The 23039-nt window shown below is 33.2% G+C and overlaps 1 protein-coding gene across 1 annotated transcript; it reads left to right on the forward strand.

Annotated features, from left to right (window-relative positions):
- The first annotated feature begins 6397 nt into the window (after window positions 1–6397).
- LOC133204505 (protein mono-ADP-ribosyltransferase PARP12-like) lies at window positions 6398–14759 on the forward strand. The gene is made up of 8 exons (XM_061340255.1): window positions 6398–7459; window positions 7999–8131; window positions 9215–9490; window positions 9795–9984; window positions 10422–10648; window positions 13031–13190; window positions 13789–13928; window positions 14307–14759. Exons 1-8 carry the CDS (start codon window positions 6475–6477, stop codon window positions 14722–14724), a joined length of 2529 nt encoding a protein of 842 aa, XP_061196239.1. The 5' UTR covers window positions 6398–6474; the 3' UTR covers window positions 14725–14759.
- Window positions 14760–23039: the final 8280 nt, after the last annotated feature.

The following is a 23039-nucleotide window of genomic DNA, read 5'->3' on the forward strand; positions in this document are numbered from 1 at the left end:
ATGTTTCAGAGTTTAGCTGGTAACTGTGTGCGAATTGGGCAAGGAAGTAAACACCATCTCGCCGTATAAGATTGTGGAATTACCCATCCTTTGTCTTTTCGAGGAGCAGTCTTTTTCACGTCCATTTCTCGTTCTGTATGTTTTGTTTCTGAAGCCGACTTAAATTTGGTACATAAATCAAATTCTGCAATACATATCATGCACTGTAAATATCTTTAACAATAAAGAATATCTGTATCGTAAGTGGATATAGTTAGCTTAACTATTAATCAATCATTCACTCTCGGTAACATTTTTAGGATTTGGGTCGTTCTACCTACTTCTCATTTCGATACGGAATTGTGGATCGACGGGCTTCAAAATTCTTCTGGTGATTATAAGAATATCACCATCCGAAAGCCCACTGATCTATTTAGACATTTTGATTATATCATTTGAACTTATCAGATGACCATGGAGAGGGGCATCCTGCTGTTTATTTACTTGATGTTTACTTCTTTCGTGAGAAAATCCTTCACTGAAGTCCCCTCCCAACCCTAAATTCTATGTGTGTGTGTGTTTTTTTTAAATAAGCAATTAGTTCCACTCTACTCACAATATTGTTTGTACTTTATCTTCTATAATATGTGGATATGTTTAATTAATGACAACTTTGACAAGAACTACGCAAACTTTTATATATGCCAATTACTACTAGTAGTAAGTAGTACAAATGAAGTTTTTAATATTTTTAATTTTTATGAAATGTTTGGAGAATAAAAGTTCAGACAATCAACCAAGTACAATTTTTTTTTCAATGGATTGAAATACATACGAAATATAATATGATACATATTCTTGAACATGCAGATTTATAGTTTTAGAAAAACAAATAAAAAAATCAAAATGTTGCAGAGATGAACATCTTTGTTGCTGACGCGTGCAACATGAATAACAAACAGGTTAATTTTAAAATAATATTTATGTAAACACTGACGACTTAGATCTTACCTGATATGTTAATCAGTTTTTTTTTTTTTTTTGGTTTTTTTGTTGTTTTTTTTTGACCCATGAAAAAAAGGCAACGCCTCAAAAATCAACCACTTATAGCTAATTAATTTTGCTTTTCAAATTATTACATACACACACAAATCTTCTAATATTTAACGTTAAGCATGCATATGCTGGTAAAAATGCAGTGTACAAGTGCCGCAAACTAACCATAGCATTTTCCCGCGCTTTTCGCAGTAAAACATGTTTTACAGGTTAACACTTTGTTATATACTACGCCTCAAACACCATTAACATTGACCTCTCATGGTAGTTAAATCAAAAAGCGAACATCTTATACATGTTACATACCGTTATACAAACTGCGCCGTAAATCAGACTCATTATTATTAGTCATAAATTACATGTAAATGTACTTTTTAACATTTTAATAGGCGGATTTTTGAAAAATTCACAAAATTATTATAGCATCATGTCATTATTAGCACTTACCCTTGTCAGGAAGCTCCCCTCTCGGCCTGGACTCAGCCCCAAACTGAGGTGTGTTTATTTGGTCGCTGCTGCACAGTATGACCAAAAGGATCTATCTAGAATGAGGTCAAAGTGAATCTGTTCGCAGACACGTGTATATAGCTGTCGAAGTATCACCAAGAAGCCTTGGTGCAGGAGCCAATCTTGAGTCTGAGCTCCTTCCTCCAGGTTACTTTCTTTTTCCAAAAAAAGAAGCTGTTATTGACCAATTCACTGAGGTAAAAAAAAGGGTACAACATAATTATAATGATTAATATACAACGTACAAAAAGGTTAATTAACCGTTACATAAAATGCAATCACAATTTAAGAAACTGTCAGGAATTTTTGTTGGCTCTGATGTTTTTTAGTTCTTTTCTTAAAAAATACTTTTCACATACATGGCTTTGGTCGAAAGTCTAATGTAATCTTATTTTTTTAAACAGTGTCCATTTCCCCATGCATTCTTTTCTAAAATTGTGTGTTTGTATGTAAAAGTGCATATACTGATTAATGTTGACATTTTGTTTAAATGCTTGTTTTCAACTCGTTTTTAATGCTGAAATGATGATTTCCGGCATCAATCAGTGATAATTTATTAATCCGGCTTAACAGCAGGTGATTGGATTTGTTGGCTCGTGATTGGCCAGAATGCGAACTATATTATGTATCCTGATTATTATGTGCTGAGCTCTTAATTAATGCTTTGAAAGGTTTATTGTCTAACCAGCCTCAAAGGGTAAATTTTTATATTTAGGCCATCCTTTTGTTTCTCAACTATCTGTATATCTTCAATTGTTGTCCCAACATAGATCGCAACGACTTCTCTCAGGATTCTTTTTACGGAAACAATCAATTCCCATAGCTCTAAACATTGAAAACTGTGGTATCGAACCCCCCCCCCCCCCCCAAGAACCAGTCAAAACCAGTTTACCCTCATTTTTTTTTAAATTTAGAGAAGCAAAGGGTCTTAATATCTCCAAGTAGTGACCAAACTTAATAATTTCAATATAGCTCTCTACACATGCATGTGTGGTTCGCTCTTCCAATTGACATTCTTCAATTGAAAGATGTTCGAGATATTCAATAAACAATAATTAATGTGAGGTGCAGATATGAGCTTTTTAAAAAGGGGGAGGTGCACAATGATAAAGTTTTTGGTCATATTGTAAAGGGACATTATAAGTTGAAATCTATCATATAATTTAAGACAAAATGGGACATCTAAAGTGAATCATCATTCGATTTCTCTACTTACACTTATATTGAAAATTGCCACTTGTAAAAACTGGTTGCAATGTCATATGTTGCTCATTTTTTAAGAATAGAGTAATAGTAGATGCCAAATTCTGTGTTCTTTACATTACTTCACATAATTTTAAAATAATTTATCTGCATGCATTTCAGTGATATCACTTATCGAGAAAGTCAAATTTTCCGACACATTTTTTTCAAGAAACCGTAGTTTTTTGAAGTTGGAAAGTGTGACTATATTATAGGACATTATACTCAGTGATCAATTATTAAATTTTGCTAAGCATCAGAGAAAAAGAAAATGTAAACAATTTTACATAACTAATCGGAAAAGTTACTGAAATTGAACGCACAATATTTTTTTTTTTTTTTTTTTTTTTTTTTTTTTTTTTTTTACAAAAATTAGTTTTTCAATTTATGGTTAAAAAATGATATGATATGATGAATTGGCCTTCCACTCTATGTTGTGTGCGACATACAAATTGTACCGTGGAAATAAATAGACTTTACCTTTAGTTTCCGTATCTTTACCAAATTTCCTGTAACTTATTTATTTTTAAAAGATTTATAGACTTCAAGAATTGTACAGTAGTCTTACTTTCTTGTATATAATATATAGTTCAAAAAGAACAAAGTATTTTTCAGCCACCTTTATATATGTACTGACCCCGGAGTTTGGAATGTAGCTAGTCATCGCGTAACAGGACATTTTGTAAACACATGCATGTCGGAGAAGATATTGACCTAAATTAAGCCCACTGATTCCGCAAGAAAACCTGCATACCATGTACATTTTATTTTCAAACATCGAAACAAATCCATTTTCATTATTTTGTCTCTGCAAAAAAAAAAAAAATGCTGCTAGGGTCCCCTTGAGGATACATTGATGAAGACTACGCGGAATTTATGCGCGCGCTTCACCTTTACTGTAATTTGTATAAAACATGCATGCAGTACATTATAATAAATACTGCATGTACTGTAGGGTGCGCCTCGGGTGACAATAGTTTTCTTGGGATGAAATATTTTCAATGTTACTCTGAACTAAATGTGGTATTTATATATTGATTTCATTTCATTTATTGTCAACACCAAATTACAGGCCGTATGAAGCAAATTCGGTTGGGGGGGGGGGGACCAAACATTTTCAGTTGGGGGAGGGGGGCACTACCAAAAATTCAAAATTTACCTGACAAGCGAAAAAAAAATTAAAAAGGTCATTAGATGTTATTATTGAGGGGGCACAAGCATACAGTAGCTATGTTTTCTATAGTATTCTATATATCATCAAAATTATTGGGGGGCACGCCCCCCCCCCCCGGTTCCTAAGGCCATGTCATACATTTGCATATAGTCATGAATACAAAAAAACAATAAACATACATCAAAATATCCAATTAATTACTGCAGCCATATGTGTGTATATCAGTTATGTTGCAGTTTTTCATTTCTGATATCAAAGCACTTCTTTAGAAAGTTACATACTCTTCAGTAATAGAGTTTTCCTTCATGTACGAGGGGCGTTCAAAAAATACGCGGACTTGTTGCAGAGAAAAAATATTTGACGACAAAAACACACAAAAAGTCACACGTATTATAACAGAATCTTTACTTTAGTGAACAACAAAATTTCATGTCAATATTTTGTAAATAAATATCAATTCTGAGTGATTACTTCAGACCTATGATATCAAGAAATCACGGCGCAGTTAAAATGAAATCTGTGACGTCACGACATATAAAATATGCGATCTCATTTTCTCAAATAGTATTCTCTTTTGTGTTTGATACACAATTTGTGTCACTCTATCCACTCATGATCATGATAAACATCAATATTTCATTCCTAAACCAGCTTGGGAACTATAAAACTAGAGAATTGTTTTAAATCTTGTATGTTCTTAAACCCCAAAGCTGCATACGTACTTCTGCAATATTCTGTGACGTCGGTCGCCATTAAAAACGGTAACAGTCCAGTTCACGATTTTGTCGATGATCTTCTTCCGACCCCCCCCCCCCCGAACGTTAATAATGTCCTACCGTCTGAAATTTTCTTGTGCTATTTGTAGACAGATGTCTGGCTTATCGCTTTATTACATGTTTCATCAAGTATATTTTGGGTCTCCGTGTGCGTTTTCCATATTCTACACATGATTTGACAAACGTGCGCTGCTCCGTCGGCGAATCACTCGACGTCATTTTTGCAGTTGTTTTTATAAGGAACACATCGGAGAAAAATAACAATATTTCTGTTAATACTTGAAGTATTACGTCAATAATTTTAATTCATAATAATGTAACAGTATAAAGAATCTTTAGAGAAAATTGTCGAATAATCTCGCGAATTATAGAAAATCAATGAGAAAAATTATGGGTTCTGTGAGTTCGTTTTTCAAATATTTTGCCGTGCTCCGTACATCACCATCGGCAAAATGAAAACAGCAATAATTTTAAGAGAAATTAATTATTATCAAAAAAAAATTTCCAAAATTTTACTAAAATCATTATGAAATAATTTTCTGTAAAATTTCATCGCTATTTGACGTCAGTAAAAGTAAATAATAGCAGAGTCCGCGAAATTTTTGAACGGCCCTCGTAATATTGAGAATTGAATATATCGCAATATTATAATCTACATTGATCGTAGATAGGACAATAAGGTACAATTTTTTTTCATTTTCAATAAATAGTTGACAAGAATTATATACACGTATTTCTTTAGGAACATGTGGCCTTGAGTATCTCCCAGTTTCATATGAAGTGTATGAGCACTAATTCTTGTTCATTAATTGTCCAGAGATTTTGTCACTATAGTGCTCCTCTAATTTATATCTTAAAGATATATATGGCTTATCTGAGCGAAAAAATAATAATACGAGATTGAGTGTAAAATACATGATAGATGTTATTCACATTCAAATTAAAATTTTCACCAATTTTGAACTTGAATAACCTCACGTTTCTGTAGTTAAATTGGCTTTAAATTTGTCTGTTATTTAAATGTGGAGTCGGTAAATAAATCGGTTATTGTTTTAAATTCTGAATATCTTTGAAACGCGATTGATTTATATTGTGTAATTTACAGGAAAGTCCTTTCTTTATATAAAGTAATGAAACAAATAGAAAGATCTATTTAATTTTGGTTATCTGAAATTATCAAAAAAAAAAAAAAAAAACTCCATATATGACTTTAACTTGAAGTTTTATGTGATACGTCTAAAGAAGCTAACGATAGTTTCTGTTGTAGCGTAAAAAGTTCTCTTTGCCAATTAAGATATTCTAGACCCCCAGTGTTTTATCTTCCTCAAATGCAGACACCACTAAATGGTCATTATAATTATTCTCTGACTCTAAATTTTTCAATCTTAAACAAGAAATTAAGCATATTTTCATAAAACAAGTAAAATAGTGAGAATATATAGACAATTATATTCTAACTAAAAGCAAAAAGGAAGACCACCCACACCCCACACCCGCAATTTTGTGTTTTCATATGCAGATATATTATGAATTAAACTTTGATACGTGCAAAAATCGCTTTGCATCCACATTCAATCCCTCATTATATAACACATACCGGAAACCCATTTGATGTACGAGTTACCCAAATGACGCAATGTCACAAGACCGGAAATTCCTTTCCTTTCGTACTTTCTTTTTCTAAAAAAGGAAGTAATGGCTTGATAGCGTCGTCATTAGTGAGGGCTGTAAACGAGGAAAATGTCCTTCAATCCATTTGTTTTGCCTAGTGGGACAGCCCCCCAAGCAAACTTTATGAGACAGATGGTCCCTGGAATGCCGATGCAGGTTGCACAGTTTCCTCAACAGGTGCGACCGATTGGAGATTTTAACCAAGTACCCCAGTACCAAATACAACCCCAAACACAGATTCCACCCCATCTTCAGTACCAACACCAAATGCAGCCACAATTTATGCAGTACCAGCAACCAATACAGCAGATTCAACCACCTGTTGCTGAAGTCTACGAACCACCACAACCTGTGCCAAATGTACAACAGCAGCCGTTGGTGCAACCCCAGCCCCAGCAATCCTCGTCCTCGGGTCAAGATTTTAACCAATCCATTGTTAGGAAATCCATTGAAATTCTCTGTCAACACAAGAAACCCATGTCTGCTGCTGAACTTTCCCAACAGTTAGCTTCACATATCGTTCGATTAAGTGAAAAACAGCTCATTGAGGTTTTGAGTAATTACCCAAACAATTTTACAATTTATACAAAGGAAGGGACAGAAGATCATATTCTGTCAGTCTGCACTAAACTAGGCCTATGTAAGGAGCACTGCTCTAAACAAGGACAGTGTCCTGGGATACCGGTGTGTGATGGACTCCACATTTGCAAGTTTTACCTGCTGTCCAACAGCTGCAGAGTTGAAAAACAGGGCAAAAATTGTCTATTTGGCCATGATCTGACATCTCCACATAATATGTCATTGTTGAGACAAAATATGTTAGAGCATTTAAGTGTACATAGTATTAAGAATCTATTTCGTACCACTGAAAGCCGAGGAAGAACCACCATGCCAAGTATATGCAAGTTCTATAATATAAATGTAGGATGTCGGGCTGAGGAAGAAGGAAAGGCTTGTCCTTACTTACATATCTGCAAGTTCTATGTAATAGGGCAGTGTAGGTTTGGGAAGAGATGCAAGAGAAGTCATAATGTTTTTGATCAGCAAATTACAGGTTTGTGTTTGATGATTTTCTTCTGTATTTTCATATCAGATGCCATTTAAAAAAAGAGAGTTCCTTTTCTTATTAATTTCAAATTGTACAGAATAACTGGGCTCAAGTTTCTATGTAGGATTTTATTAATGAAATTAACATCCATATTACAATTATTTTTGAATTTTACCAAAACTACAGTTTTACAGTTGGGATAAGAATCATATTTGCAAGTAGAATATTATACATGTACCATGTTTATTACAGCTATTTATTCTGTAGGTTCTAAACTTATCTGTACTTAATTACATATTGTATGACAATTTTTGTTATAAACAAGTTTAAGTACTAATTAAAAATCATTTCTGAATTGAATTTCAATGATTGATATTTCAAGTTTGAATTAATTTTCTAATTTTGTAAAATCAAGTAGACTTTCATAGAGTAATTTTCATAAGTAGAGGTATGCACTAAAAATCTAGAAGACTTCTGAGAATAATTTTGATAGCCTTTAAAGGGACTATCTGTACACAATTCTAAACAATTTATTTACTTCTCAGATATCTTGACAAAGTATGGGATCAACACAAACAGAACTCCCAAAGAAATTTTACAAGAGATCCGCAACGTTGAATTTGATGTTGGTGATGATGCCAGTAGCCAAGCATCTGCCCATAGTAAAGATCCATACAGGTAGTCTTGTAGTAGCCAAGCATCTGCCCATAGTAAAGATCCATACAGGTATTCTAGTAGTAGCCAAGCATCTGTCCGTAGTAAAGATCCATACAGGTAGTCTTGTAGTAGCCAAGCATCTGTCCATAGTAAAGATCCATACAGGTAGTCTTGTAGTAGCCAAGCCTCTGTCCATAGTAAAGATCCATGCAGGTGGTCTTGTAGTAGCCAAGTCTCTGTCCATAGTAAAGATCCATACAGGTAGTCTTGTAGTAGCCAAGTCTCTGTCCATAGTAAAGATCCATACAGGTAGTCTTTTAGTAGCCAAGCATCTGTCCATAGTAAAGATCCTTACAGGTTGTTTAGTACTAGCCAAGCCTCAGTGTATAGTAAAGATCCATACAGATAGTTTAGTAGCCAAGCCTCTGTCCTTAGTAGAGATCCTTACAGGTTGTTTAGTAGTAGCCAAGCCTCTGTCCATAGTAAAGATCCTTACGGGTTGTTTAGTACTAGCCAAGCCTCAGTCCATAGTAAAGATCCATACAGATAGTTTAGTAGCCAAGCCTCAGTCCTAAGTAAAGATTTATACAGGTAGTCTTGTAATATAATTATTTTTGTTCAGAAACAATGTTTTTGAGAATCTGAAATATAGGTATTAAAGTGGCTACCTGATCTTTTTCTATTAATTTTTGAATGCTTTAAGTCCAAAATACTGTAAACATATTTTTTTCCAAAGGGTCATAATTCTGCAGAATCACCATTTTTGTTCAATCTGCGGTTAGAATATTACTTGGATTTCTTGGGTTTCCATTGTACAGTATGTCTTAAATGCATTTTAAGTACACAGTGACAAGTTTTTGCAGAAACATTGTGACCTCTTACATAGCGTAAATTAATCTCAAGGGGAAAAAAATACATCTACAGTATGTATAGTGTCAAATCCTGAACTTCTAGGGGATTTATGTCTCACAAACTCAGCTTTTTTTCTATAGAAATGAAATGAATTTTTGTAGATTATCTTAAATACATGTATAGAGAGATTCAAGAACAATGTCTGATGGTTTCATATAAATTTTTGAATTATTATTTGATTTACTTTAACAGAACAGGGGTAGATTCCGATAATGAGGACCCTGCAGAGAGTGATGATGTATCTGCCAGTTCCTCCGATGACCCACCAGCTGATATCTGTATATTTCACCTGAGAGGACGCTGTGCCTTTGGTAAAAGTTGTCGTAAATCTCACAAGAACATGACGTACCAGTGGCAGTATCGTAAAAAGAACCTGAATCAGTGGGAAGATTTCCAACACCATCACAATGTGGAGGTGGAGTACAACTTTGGTGAAGTTGCAAGGACCGAGTGTTTTGTTAAAACTGAGTACGTATCTCCATAGTTAGTCTTTTAATGCAAGTCCAAGTTTTGTCATTTTTCTTTGGTTGAAGTAAGTTTAAGATAAATGACAACACATTAGAAATGATTAAGATGTCCACCCTAGGAAATTTTAATTACATGTACATGTATATGAATTTTGAATTAAAAATACATTTCTAGGTTCTGCCTATTTATTTATGTAATATTTATTCCATCTGCCTGTTCATAAGACTGAAGATTTGCTATGGATAGCTGTTAACAAACTTGGAATGCATCTATACTTGCTATAGCATTTTGAAATATTTTTTAGGTCTGGAGTGTTGAAGTTAAACTTTGACACAATGGAAGCGGTTCTACAAGAAAATAACCAGGTTGTAGTTCAGATGATCCTGCGTCGACTTTCTACACCTTCCTCTGAGGTGGAAAAGTTTCAGCCACTGGCCACAGTGTGGAAATGGTTCTGGCAGAGTGAAGATGGAAACTGGCAAGAGTATGGACAAGTAAGAAATTATCCACAATTCTATGTAAAGCTTCTTAATTGTTGAAATTTCATTTCCTCATATATTTGGTTGAACATGCAGAGGAATGATATGTGTCTTCTAACAATTAACTTCTCACTGAATGGGATGTGCTTAGACCTAACTTTTCACACATTCAAATACACTTAATTTAGTACAGTTATAAAATTTTTAGATACATTCTGTCATCTATCCACCAGGTGAAGTTAAGTCAAAATTTGATTATCATTCCCCATTAAGTTCAGATTCCCTGAATTCTGATTGTATTTAATTAAAAAAGTCATATAAATCAAATTCACAGAATTCTGATTAAATATATGTAATAATGAAATATAAATGTGGTAGATCATCATTTTGGTATTCCCCAAACTTTGCTGTTAATAGTTATACTGGTGCAGTGAATAGGATTCTATATATAGGCAGGTTACGGGCCCAGTAGATATCAGACCACAGTGGACAGCTCCAGTATGGAACAGAACTTCCTGAAAAACCCCACCGGTCAGCTTCAGTTTAATACCCTGGGCTATGAGTATTTGATGGATTTTGAGCAGATGATCCAGCAGAACCTTCAGTACGGAACACAGAGAAAAGTCCGTAGACGACCAGTGTATGTTGACGAGAAACAAATGGAGAAAAACAAGAAAAAGTATGTCTGAATCTGTAATGAAGTAATATAATCACAAATTTATTTAATATGCTGTGTTTTGTTGTGTGTACTTTGTATAGATATGAGATTCAGATATAAAATTTAGATTTTGATAAATAATGTATATGAAAAATATTCATGTTTTAATGTACCTGTATGTAGATCCTTAAAAAAAACATTGTAATGCAAAAGAAATGTGAACCCAACCCTTCAAGCATTTCAGTTTAAATATACATAAAAATTAAACTTTCAGTAAGGTCAAAGTTTTAAGTGAAAAAAAACTTATCTTTGCTACTTTATTAAAATATGTATCACATTTTATTATATACCCAGCTGTTTGTCACTCAGTTTTACTGTTGAATTTATGCAATCATGTGACGGTGTGATCCGACGTTCCGGATCACCACACTGTGGTTTTTTGAATCCATATCACCCCTCTCTGAAACTGATGACGTAGTACACAGATAAATGACGTTTTTATTCTCGCGTATCAAAAAGTTCCTTTACAAAATGGATTGTTTAATTGATAAAAGTTATGTAATTGATCCAAAAAGCTTCCTTTTATTATATTTTGCTAGTTGGAAAGGGGTATATAATAAATTTATCATTATAACAGTAACTTGATCTGAAGTGTCGTATCACGTCTCGTTTACAGGCGCGGATCATCAGATCAAACTCGACGCTTCGCGTCTCGTTTGATCTGATGATCCGCGCCTGTCAACTTGACGTGATACGACTCTTTGGATCAAGTTACTGTTATAATAATATATATATATTAACCTCCACTGAATATTTTCTTTTATCTATTATGAAAACCAAATGCTGCTATCAATCGATTACAATAATTGTTGTTCCTAATAATGCAAGGTTTAATTTGTTACAGTAATTGCAGAAAAAAATACTGTAAAATCTTTTTAGCTCACCTGAGCTGAAGGCTCAAGTGAGCTTTTCTGATCACATTTTGTCCGTCGTCCTTCTGTAAACTTTTCACATTTTCGACTTCTTCTCAACAACCACTGGGCCAAATTCAACTAAACTTGCCACAAAGTATCCTTGGGTGAAGGGATTCAAGTTTGTTCAAATGAAGGGCCACGCCCTCTTTCAAGGGGAGATAATTAGGAATTAGTGAAAAAATAATGGCATCATTTAAAAATCTTCTTCTCAAGAACCACTGGGCCAGGAAAGATGAAACTTAAGTGGAAACTTCTTCAGGTAGTGTAGATTCAAATTTGTTCAAATCATGACTCCTGGGGGTAGGGTGGGGCCACAATGGGGGATCAAATTTTACATAGATATATATAGGAAAATATCTTTAAAAATCTTCTTCTTAAGAACAGCAAAGCCATGATTGGTCATATTTATATGGAAGCATCCTCAGGTAGTGTAGATTCAAGTTTGTTCAAATCATGAAAATATCTTTAAAAATCTTCTTAAGAAGAACAGCAAAGCCATGATTGGTCATATTTATATGGAAGCATCCTCAGGTAGTGTAGATTCAAGTTTGTTCAAGTCATGACCCCCCCCCCCCCCCCGGGATAGGATTGGGCCACAATGGGGGATCAAAGTTTTTCATAAGAGTTTATCGAAAAAACCTTAGAAACCTTTTTCTCAAGATCAGCAAAGCCATGATTGGTCATATTTATATGGAAGCATCCTCAGGTAGTGTAAATTCAAGTTTGTTCAAATCATGACCCCCGGAGGTACATGTAGGGTGGGGCCACAATGGGTGATCAAAGTTTACAGAGGAATATATATGAAAAAATGTTTTTCTCAAGAGCAGAAAAGCCATGATTAGTCAAATTGATATGGAGGCATCCTTGGGTAGTGTAAAATGAAATTTGTTCAAATGAGGGCCCCCGGGGGTAGGGTGGGGCCACAATGGGGGATCAAATTTTTACAAATGAATAATGAATATATGGGAAAAAATCTTCTGCTCAGGAACAGCAAAGCCATTCCCCGTAAACCTTTCAATACTGAACTGACTTTTGCATTTTTTCCAAGCCAATGTGCTAAGGTGAGCGATGTGGCCCATGGGCCTCTTGTATTTTTGTAGGGTCAGTTTTATTCATGGTTTGAGGAAATGTTGGTTCATGATGATTTGATTTCATGGTTGAAGAAATATCAATGATACTGTAGTTAAAATTTTGATATTTCATGGGGGATATAAATTCATGGGACTCTTCAAACCACAAAAACAACAAAAATTAACCCCCATGAAAATTAGTGATTTCAAAGTAACCCACTTATGCAGTATTTATTCTGCAGTGTTGAAACCATTATCCCCACATCAACAAACAAAGAAGGCATTTTATTGTTTACATATGCCATTCAAGGAGTAAACTGTATCTTGTTAAAATAACAGGAAAACTTTTATTGCTTTAGAGCACCTGAGCCAGGTTCACAGACAGGAAAAGAGGTATCCATGGTAACAGGTCCAGCACTGACACGCCCAATGCAGAACTACATACCAGCAGAGTGGGAGATTCACTTAAAAATGATGGGAGGCCAACAACATGTCATAGAGCACTTCCATAGGACAGTTGTAAGTAGAGAATGTCAAGGTCATGTTACATTATATAACACTTCCATAGGACAGTTGTAAGTAGAGCATAGCAAGATCACATTACATTATATAACACATCCAAAGGACAGTTGTAAATAAAGTATGTCAAGGTCACATTACATTATATGACACATTCATAGGACTGTGGAAGGTAATGCATGTCAAGGTCACATGACATCATAGAACACCTCTATACAACATATTTGGTACGTAGTGTTAAAAATCATGCAGAATCATAGAAAACTTCCTATGAGCTATGATCAAAGGAATGATCAAGGTCATCTTGGAAAGTACATTTACATTGTGTCATAGAGCATCTTCAAGTGCTTAAAATGCAAGCACTTGTGAATTGCAGTGTTGAATAAACTGGCAACTCACTAAAGCATAGTCTATCTTAACAATATGCTCTCTGCATAGAATGTGACTTGATGCTTATAACCAATTCAGTTTACCAATGATATAGAAATGTACAATAATTCATTGGTCAATTAATGCTATTGATGTGTAAAACAGACAACTATTGATATGTAAATGTACAATATTTTACTGACTTATTAGTTTGATGTATATAAAACAGATAACGGGAGACAACTCTCCCAAAATAGCAGAGGAAGTGAAGAGAATCAAGGAACTGTTCTACCAGACCATGTCCCCTAACCAGTATATCACCTGTATAGAGAGAGTAGAGAATGGAGAGCTCTGGATGAACTATGTCAGGTAAATAGAGAGAGTAGAGAATCAAGGAACTGTTCTACCAGACCATGTCCCCTAACCAGTATATCACCTGTATAGAGAGAGTAGAGAATGGAGAGCTCTGGATGAACTATGTCAGGTAAATAGGGAGAGTAGAGAATCAAGGAACTGTTCTACCAGACCATGTCCCCTAAGCAGTATATCACCTGTATAGAGAGAGTAGAGAATGGAGAGCTCTGGATGAACTATGTCAGGTAAAGTCTGATAAAGAGAGTAGAGAATGGAGAGTTCTGGATGAACTATGTCAGGTAGAATCTTGGTTGTCCAACAAATTTCACTGATATGATGTTATCGAAATTAAGCTTTTTGGCATAAGGCGGAATAATTTTGTTTATTTTGTAGCAAACGTGAAAAAATGAGCATGAAGAGGCGCACAATAGGAGATGTGAATGAGAAAAGGCTATTTCACGGCACATCAAACAAGTTCATTGATGCCATTTGCAGACAGGGATTTGATTTCCGCTTCAGTGGTCAGTCAACTGGGTCAAAGTATGGAAAAGGAAGTTACTTCACCAAGAGTGCCAAGTTTGCCGACAGCTATACAGACCGCAGTCGAGACAAGGAGATGTTCCTGGTACGAGTCTTGACAGGTGACTACACCCTGGGCCACAGCAGTATGGTACGACCCCCACACAAGAACCCTAAAAATCCTTTTGACTTGTATGATTCTTGTGTGGATGATATAACAAATCCTAATATCTTTGTCATTTTCACATTTGATCAAGTTTATCCAGAATATGTCATTAAATATCGATCATAGATTGTTTTGCAAGGAAGGAACAAGTACAGCTGAACTTAGATATGTCAAACATCATATGTCAAATACCAGGGATATGTCCAAGGGGTCAGGGGTCTTATGTATCACTATGTACTCTCAACTTCAGTAACTCAAACCTTTGGATATCTTAGAGTTTTTGACATCTTGTTTCTGATATTTTAATGAATTGACTGCAGTGTAAGAAATCCATAATAATTTGTTGCAATAAATTAATTGAGATCCATTTTCTTCATCTCAATTAATGAAAATCATTGCATCTATTGTAAAAAAAAAAAAAAAAAGTTAGAAAAAAAAACCAATTTTTCCCCCCCATTTGCCATCAAAATTTAATATGAATGAATTTTACTATTGTAAATAATGTCCACTTCATTTTAACTTGAATATTGCAACATGAGAAACAATGCGTGACAGATAATTTTTTTTATGCCTAATAGTAGGGATTAGGGGGACAACTTGTTTTTTTTCTGCTAGGTTATCTGTTCACAACTTCATTCTTGGTTGCTTTTAACTTTATCTTTGACCATACCTATTTGAACTACGAAAAAGGTGAAGATAGCAAACAGTGATTGATCTAAAAAGAATTAACAAACAATACAAATCAGTGAACAGGGCATAAAACACGAATGCTTGGAGATTCCAGAGGTAGGATCAGGTGCCTAGGAGGAGTAAGCATCCTCTGTTGACTGGTCACTCCAGCCCTGAGCCTATGTATTAGCTAGCTATATGGGAATGGAATTTCATTTATGGTTATTAAACAGTCAAAGTCAAGACTTCAAATAGGTCAATTTCAAGGTCATACATGTACTTACATAGGTAAATGCAAAATACATCGTTACTATGCTAGGAAATTGTCGTTGACTGGAGGCATTATATTTTGGAAGGGATGAACTCGTGAGATCTTAAATTTTATCAACCGATCACTTCTTTTTAAATAGATGTTTAGATTAGGGTAATAACTAAAGTTTTTTAATGCTACAGATTGAATTTTCAATGTGAAGGGTGTATTTCAAGATTTTCTTTTTTACTTTCTTTCTCATTGTATTCGAAAATTTTATATGAATATATGATGTAATTTGAAGTAATCAAAATCTGAAAAGTATGGAGAAGCGATATCATATGATGCTATATTTGATTTATTTGATTTTTTTTTTGAAAATGTTCAGTTGATTTTTATGAGACTTCTTTCATGACAATGTTACACTTTTAGACCATTTACGAACAATCTGTTAAAATGATTATTTTTTATAATTAACCATGTTTCGGATAAAAATGTATTTCTGGATAGGAAACAAAAATCAAGTTATGAATGTGTTTCTGCATAAATCACCATTATGTATAAAATGGAGCTTACTAATGAAGTATGTTTTTGTAGATATCCAACATATAGTTTCAGTTGTTGAAAAAATGAAATGAAATGAAAATGTTACTGTAGAAAAGATTTGTTTTGTACATTAGTGATATCCCTTGACATGGTTGTATAATTTTTATATTTTCTATATCACTTTGGGTTTTTTCTGTTCTTTTTGTTTTGTGTTGGTCACAATTCTTTGTTCTGTATTGTTTTCACAGGTCTGGTTTTTAAGAAATGGATTAACTTAACAGACAGTAGTGTAACTGTAGTCTTCGTATAAATATTGCAATTTTTTTGTTTGTTTTTGGACTATCGGTGTGTTTATATATGAAATACTCTCAGACCTGCCTATTCTCCTGATTTACCCATAACCTTGACTATGTTTGACCCCCTAAATATGATCTATGATTTTAAAAGCCGTATCTCCTGAATTTCATCATTTTTAGTTCTAAAGTTATGAATCAGGCTTCACAAAACTCATTCTTGTTTTATTTTAATACTATTGTTTACTATTGCATGCTAATGAAAATTAGAGTCAGTAGGTAGGATTTTGTATTTATTTTTTAAAAAATTTTTACATAAAGGCATAACTTTAAAATAATTTTTGTTTAAAGACAGTTTGGAGCTCTTTTACTAGCAATGAAATATTTTTTTTTATACAATCTATCCAACAACTAGCTCTAAAATGGCTATTAAAAGATTATCTTACAACCTGTAAACCATTTTATTTGAAGGAAATATTCAGATATACAATTTCTGGATTTTATAAATAAAAACAGTATTCAGGTTGGTGCATAAAATTAGGGTTGGTATGGTGACCTTAAACAATTTTTTTCTTAAGGCCTAATAATGCACAAGCAGTCGGATGCTTTTAAGAGCAATGATAAATCTATATGCATTCAAGCATTTAAATTGCAAGACAAGATGCCCAAATATGTGCACAAAAACATCAAGAGTAATATTTACATAATAGTTAAAGAAATATTTCAGACTTTTTCTTGTCAAAACCATCACCATGTATAGTTGATTTTAAGACATAACTTCTGCGAGTTAGTACAGTGATGAGTAAATTTGTTTGATTTGAACTCACATAAATTTTTTGCATTAAGAAGACAAAGTCTTCTACATTAAAGTCAAATCTTTTGGACAAAATGATGGAAAACTATGGAAAACATCCATTTGGAGTAGGCAGGTATGTAATCTGTTTCTCTATCTTTTAACCTTTACAAATACACATAATAATGTTTGTAACATGCACAATGCCTTATAAGGGACCTATTGTAAATTCTGTTTTTGGCAATTGACTTTTTTCCTGCACTTGTATAATCTATTTAAGCATATGATATATATATATATATATATATATATATATATATATATATATATATATATATATATATATATATATATATATATATATATATATATATATAAATGGATGGGAATTTCATCAGAAATTTTTTTTTCCCTTGTGTTTTGTTGTATTATATGTTATTTATTATAAACTTATTAACCACTTGATGTGAAGGAATTCTAATGAAGACATGGTAAAAACAAAGGAGGATGAAATATTAGAATTCCTATCCATCAGTTTAACATTGTGGTAAATCTCAATGGTGTTATAAGAAATGTGAATCTGGGTTGCATTTTTAAAGAAAACTTTTGTGAAATTTTCAGCATAATTTGGTTGTATTTCATAGATATTTTTTAAACATCCATGATTTTTAAGTTGGGCATCATTTTATTTTTATAATAGAAATGCAATCCAGGTTTATAGCCGAGATTTTACAATGATATTTCACTTGAAAAAGTACAAAGAAAAAATGATATAAATTTTAAAACAACAAATGTTATCAAATTTCTCATCACTATATTTATATCTACATGTATATTTTTGATTTTTTGGGACATTTTCTAAAGTACAATTTGACAGCAATATACCAAAATGTTTTCATCCAGTTTCACTGCAAAGTTTTACCCTTTAATTTCTGCATGACAGGTAACCAAAACAAACAAACAAAGCCTGATCCATGGGGAGAATATACATAAAAAGCTCATTTAATGTTACTGTGTTAGATGGTTTAAAATTTAATGAAGTCCAAAAAATTTAAATACCCACTATGTAAAAAAAAATGTGGCTGTAAAAAAAAATTGTTATTAAAAAGTGTTATCATGCAGAAAACGAGCATCATTCAATATAAAAGTCATTATTTTAAATCATGAGTATACTTGTTTGACTTGACCATAAAAAAAAAATATGAACATGTATTAGCCATTGCTTGACAGTAATACATTCTAGAAATTTCAGTGCTTTTGATAAAAAAAAAAGAATTCAAGAAAGTATTTTTCAAAATTAAAAATATGCATCAACATTTAAATAAATACAGTGTCTAATTTTGAAATTTTATTTTAAGTACATGTACTGATACCTGGTTTGATTTTATAGGATGAACAAATGAAAAGTATGTTGTGAGTTAAAGAAAAAGTAAGGCCAGTGTAATGTTTGTTTTGGATTTTTTTTTTTTGATTTTGTTTATTTTTTAATTTGATTTTTAAAACCTCTTTTGAGAAACAAAAAATTACAAATTATTCCTATGTTAATATTACAAAAATACATGCGAGACAATATTGTTGTATAGAAGATTATCCATCTTTGAAGCATCAATAATATACCATGTAATTCCTCCACAAAATTTGACAAAATACATGCTGTTTTTTGTTTGGTACTTTAGCTGTATCATTAAAGTATTTTGGCCTGGTTTTCTTAAATTCCTTGCTGCTGCAATGTTTTTAAATTTTGACTTTTTATTCAATATATAAGTATTTTTTTTAATTTAAAAGACACTACCCTGGCTTAACTCTATTGTCATGCATTGAATTATGTCCATATTTTTTTAAGAGTTAATTGTGTAAAAACAATAGAGCATAATCCATAAATTTGATTTAAACCCCCCCCCCCCCCCCCCCAAAATTTAACTTTTGAATTTTCTCATCTGTGTTTCTATGTAAACTGATTTATACATTTAAGAAGAAGAACAAAAAACAGGAAAAACATTTCAGATGTTGAGAAATTTTGATAATGTATGAAATACACAAGATTCCAAATCTTGTGTAGTCTTTAGTTGTATAGAACAGATAATGTTGTTATGGTATTGTTTGTGTTTTGAAGTAAAGCAACATCAGGTATGTTTTTATGAAACAGAAACCACGTATGTTGAAGAGATTTGTATATTTGGTTCAAACTGAAATAAAAATGTTTTGGTCAACACAATTTTATATTAAAAATAATTTGCATTTTCTTGAAATTTTAAAATAAACATTTTGGCAACTTCCTTTCTGATTTGTTTTGACTTTGAGCTTTATAAAGCATTATTAATTTCACCGGAATGTACAATATGACATAAGTATCTACAGGATAAAATGTTGCTGCTGGATGATTTAATTTGGTTTTTTCAGTCAATAAAACCTTAGGCAATATAGCCTATCGGTATGGAATAGAGCATATACATGTATTTCAATAACAAAAGGAGTCATAAATTAGGAGGTTGAAACGACTAACGATAAACGAAACTCAAACAAGCCTCATTAAATAATGCGAGGACACATTTTGCACACATTTTTCCAATACCTGAAATTCAAATGTGTGAAAAACGGGAACAAACCATTGCATCCTAAGGTTAACACGCCTCCTTTTGGACTATACGTTGGGCAGTTTCATCCACTCTTCTTTTGTGTGACTTATGTCATACTTGGAAATTCCAGCTTTAATCTTGGCTTTTCCAACTTTAAACTTGGAAATTCCAACTTTAATCTTGGCTTTTCCAACTTTAATTTGAGCTATTCTAGCCTTTTTCCTTAGCTTTATTTTAAATAATTACCAACTTTATTAATGCAAAATTAATATACATGTACTCTGAAAACCCTTATATTTCTTTTGGTCCATCTTATATAACTACATAGAAAATAACTTCATACATTTCCAACTTTAAAGTTGGAAAAGCCAACTTTAAAGCTGGAATCACCAACTTTTAAAAGCTATTACGTGGCACTAATACGCTCCCATACTGTACGCTATACCGGTAGCAGGCACGTGCACGTACGTAGGAACCAATTTTCAATTGGGGGGGGGGGGGGGGGGGGACTACAACAGAACAGAAATTTCCTTCCCTGACAAGCCCCCCCCCCCAATAAAAAAGGAGGGGGTCATCAGTTAATATTTAACAAATGAAATTTCCCCCAGCGCCTACTCAAACCGCCCACGCAGATGGCATTGTTTTTATTTTAAATTTCTTGTTTTAATTTCTTTCTTGATTCTTGATTACTGAACCTTTGATCAGAAATGTAAATAAAAGAGTGTTATTTATGCCTCTGCTTTGATAAACATGCAGTCTATTAAAGCTAGAATTAACGAATGTCATTTTTTTTTTTTTACAAGAAAGGATAAATATTCCAGTCTAAACAGAATTAGAGTCGTAAACTTGGATATCGTTTACACATTGTTAGGATGAAGACGACAACTATAAATATAGCAATCCTACGTAAGCAAGTATGTTTAACAATAAATATTGTCAAGTACCGCGGTACGTATTACCTTTTCAAGAAAGCTTGTCTGATGTGAACAAAATTATGCTAAGAATCAAGAAAGTTAAATTCAGCGTAATCAACATAAATCTGAATCCAGAAATTAATTCCATTGCTAGGAATCAAGAAAAGTTAAATCCACTGTAAAACATAAAATGAGACTCTCGGATTTTGAATTTATTCTATGTCTTATTTTTTTGTAAGTGTGGATAATAGCCTGTACTTACAACACATAAAGATTGTCATAAATGGATAAAAAGTTTGATTTCTTATCAATGAAATATATGGAAATAAAGAACAGTATTCAAGCTCAAAAGTTCATTAAACAATACAAATCAGGAGCAGAGCAAACACGTACCTCTAAAACATCAGAGGTGGGATCAGGTGCCATGGAGGAGTGAGCATCCTCTGCCGACCGGTCACACCCGCCGTGTGCTCCTTGTCATGATCGGGAAAAAACGGAAAAATAATTAACTATAATTGTACAAATGAGCTAATTAATATATCGTTGTACATATGTACATCTGCATTTCATTTCTATATTTCTTTTCTTGTGAATTAAACATGTCTGCAAGTAATTAAGATTCTGAAGGTAGAGAGAGGGTACTGTGCATTAAAAATTATCTGACCAGTGCATATTTAAACACAAAGTATACACGTTAAAGGAGTTTATAGTGGCATAAATTGAGCACGGCTGTAGATCCAGAGACAAAAATAACTAGACGAGTGGTTATCATTGCTATTATTGTCTCTAGCAAAAGGAATGGATGGACTGCCAACACAAAAAGCATAATTACATAAGCAGTTATTAAGCAATGAAGTTTGCATTGAGGTCTATGAAGAAAAATAAAAATTTAAATACTGTGAATACAAAGCATTGTCGTGGTAAAAAGACGTATTTTGTCATTAGGAATAATATTTCAATTTAAAAAGATTGTTTAACTTGCATGTACTGAGTAATTGATTTTTTTATTGATTAAAAATTAGTGAAAAATTTCATGGCGTCTTTTTAAAAATCTTCTTAATATATAACCACTGGTCCAGAATACATGAAAACTTTTTTGACCCATTGGTTCTTGAGAAGATTTTTAAATTGCCCTACCCAATTTCTACTTTTTCATCATTATCTCCCCTTGATAGAGGACACGGTCCTTCATTTGAACAAACTTGAATCCCCTTCAACCAAGGATGCTTTGTGGTAAGTTTGGTTGGCATTGGCCCGTGCAGTAGTTCTGGAAAAGAAGTTGAAAATGTGAAAAGTTTACAGACGGGCGGACATACAGACGGACAAAATGTGATCAGAGAAGCTCACTTGACCTTTCAGCTCAGGTGAGCTTAAAAAGTCGTTATTACGGCTTAAGAAAGTTGTTAAGAAAGGAGATAAAAAATAGATCAAAAATCGTACGTTATTATTACGACTTTTTCCAGATTAAAGTCGTAATAACAAGATAAAAAAGTCGTAATCACGAGATGAGTCGTTATTAAGATTCTTAAAAGTTGGTATTATATAAATATTGCATGTAGTTGAGTGTAACATTGAAAATTTTCACCCCAAGAAAACCATTGTCAACCGAGGCGCAGCCGAGGTTGACAATGGTTTTCTTGGGGGTGAAAATTTTCAATGTTACACTCAACTACATGCAATATTTATTATATTATACTGAATGTTTTATACAAATACACATTACAGTGTACCTTGCGCGCTTAAATTCTGCGCAGTCAATATTTTTTGGAATATCACCCGTTGTCAAGCAATATTGATTGTTGCTACGCTGGAGGGCGTGGCTTCATTATTCAGCGGGTTATTGTGTTTTTTAACAAATGTTTCTCGACGAATCAGATTCAACTATTCACATGAAAGTATAATATTACTAAATATCAGTTTCTCAAACTATGACCACTTTGTCGTTAGAGCTTTTGATTCCTGGACCTTAGGACATATGAGTTTCATATTTTTTGTAAAGAGCTAGCTAGCTGCTCATTATAATCATGCAAACAATTTGCCTGCTTAATATTCATGAGTAAATCAATTAAGAGGATTTTCAAAGATGTACACTGATGTTATGTACATCGAATATATGACCAATCCCTCAGTGGAGCGCGAATTTACTTTAAACCACAATCTTTGGTTCATTGTAATTGTAAATTGATTATGTTCATGGATTTTGATTGGCTAAATATTTGTTTCTAAAATTACATCAGAAAATTATCGTAATTATTGCCTGTTTCCCTGGCCTATACTCATAATGCCCCATAATTGGAAGCATAACAGGGACAGGGAACCAGGCTAATGTAGGACCTATATTTGCGGAGCATTATGGGTATAGGCCAGGAAAACAGGCTATATGGTAATGTGTTTATGGAA

This window comes from Saccostrea echinata, unplaced genomic scaffold (assembly GCF_033153115.1).
Source record: "Saccostrea echinata isolate AGI-Se365-2 ecotype Australia unplaced genomic scaffold, CSIRO_AGI_Sech_v1 ptg000053l, whole genome shotgun sequence".
NCBI classification, from domain to species: Eukaryota; Metazoa; Mollusca; class Bivalvia; order Ostreida; family Ostreidae; genus Saccostrea; species Saccostrea echinata.

Excerpts from the sequence above, each read along its gene's own strand:
- LOC133204505 (XM_061340255.1), top strand. The coding sequence starts at position 6,475 with ATGTCCTTCAATCCATTTGTTTTGCCTAGTGGGACAGCCCCCCAAGCA. Across the intron at positions 8,132-9,214 it reads CATAGTAAAGATCCATACAG|AACAGGGGTAGATTCCGATA; the intron begins GTAGTCTTGTAG and ends TTACTTTAACAG. Across the intron at positions 9,491-9,794 it reads GAGTGTTTTGTTAAAACTGA|GTCTGGAGTGTTGAAGTTAA; the intron begins GTACGTATCTCC and ends AATATTTTTTAG.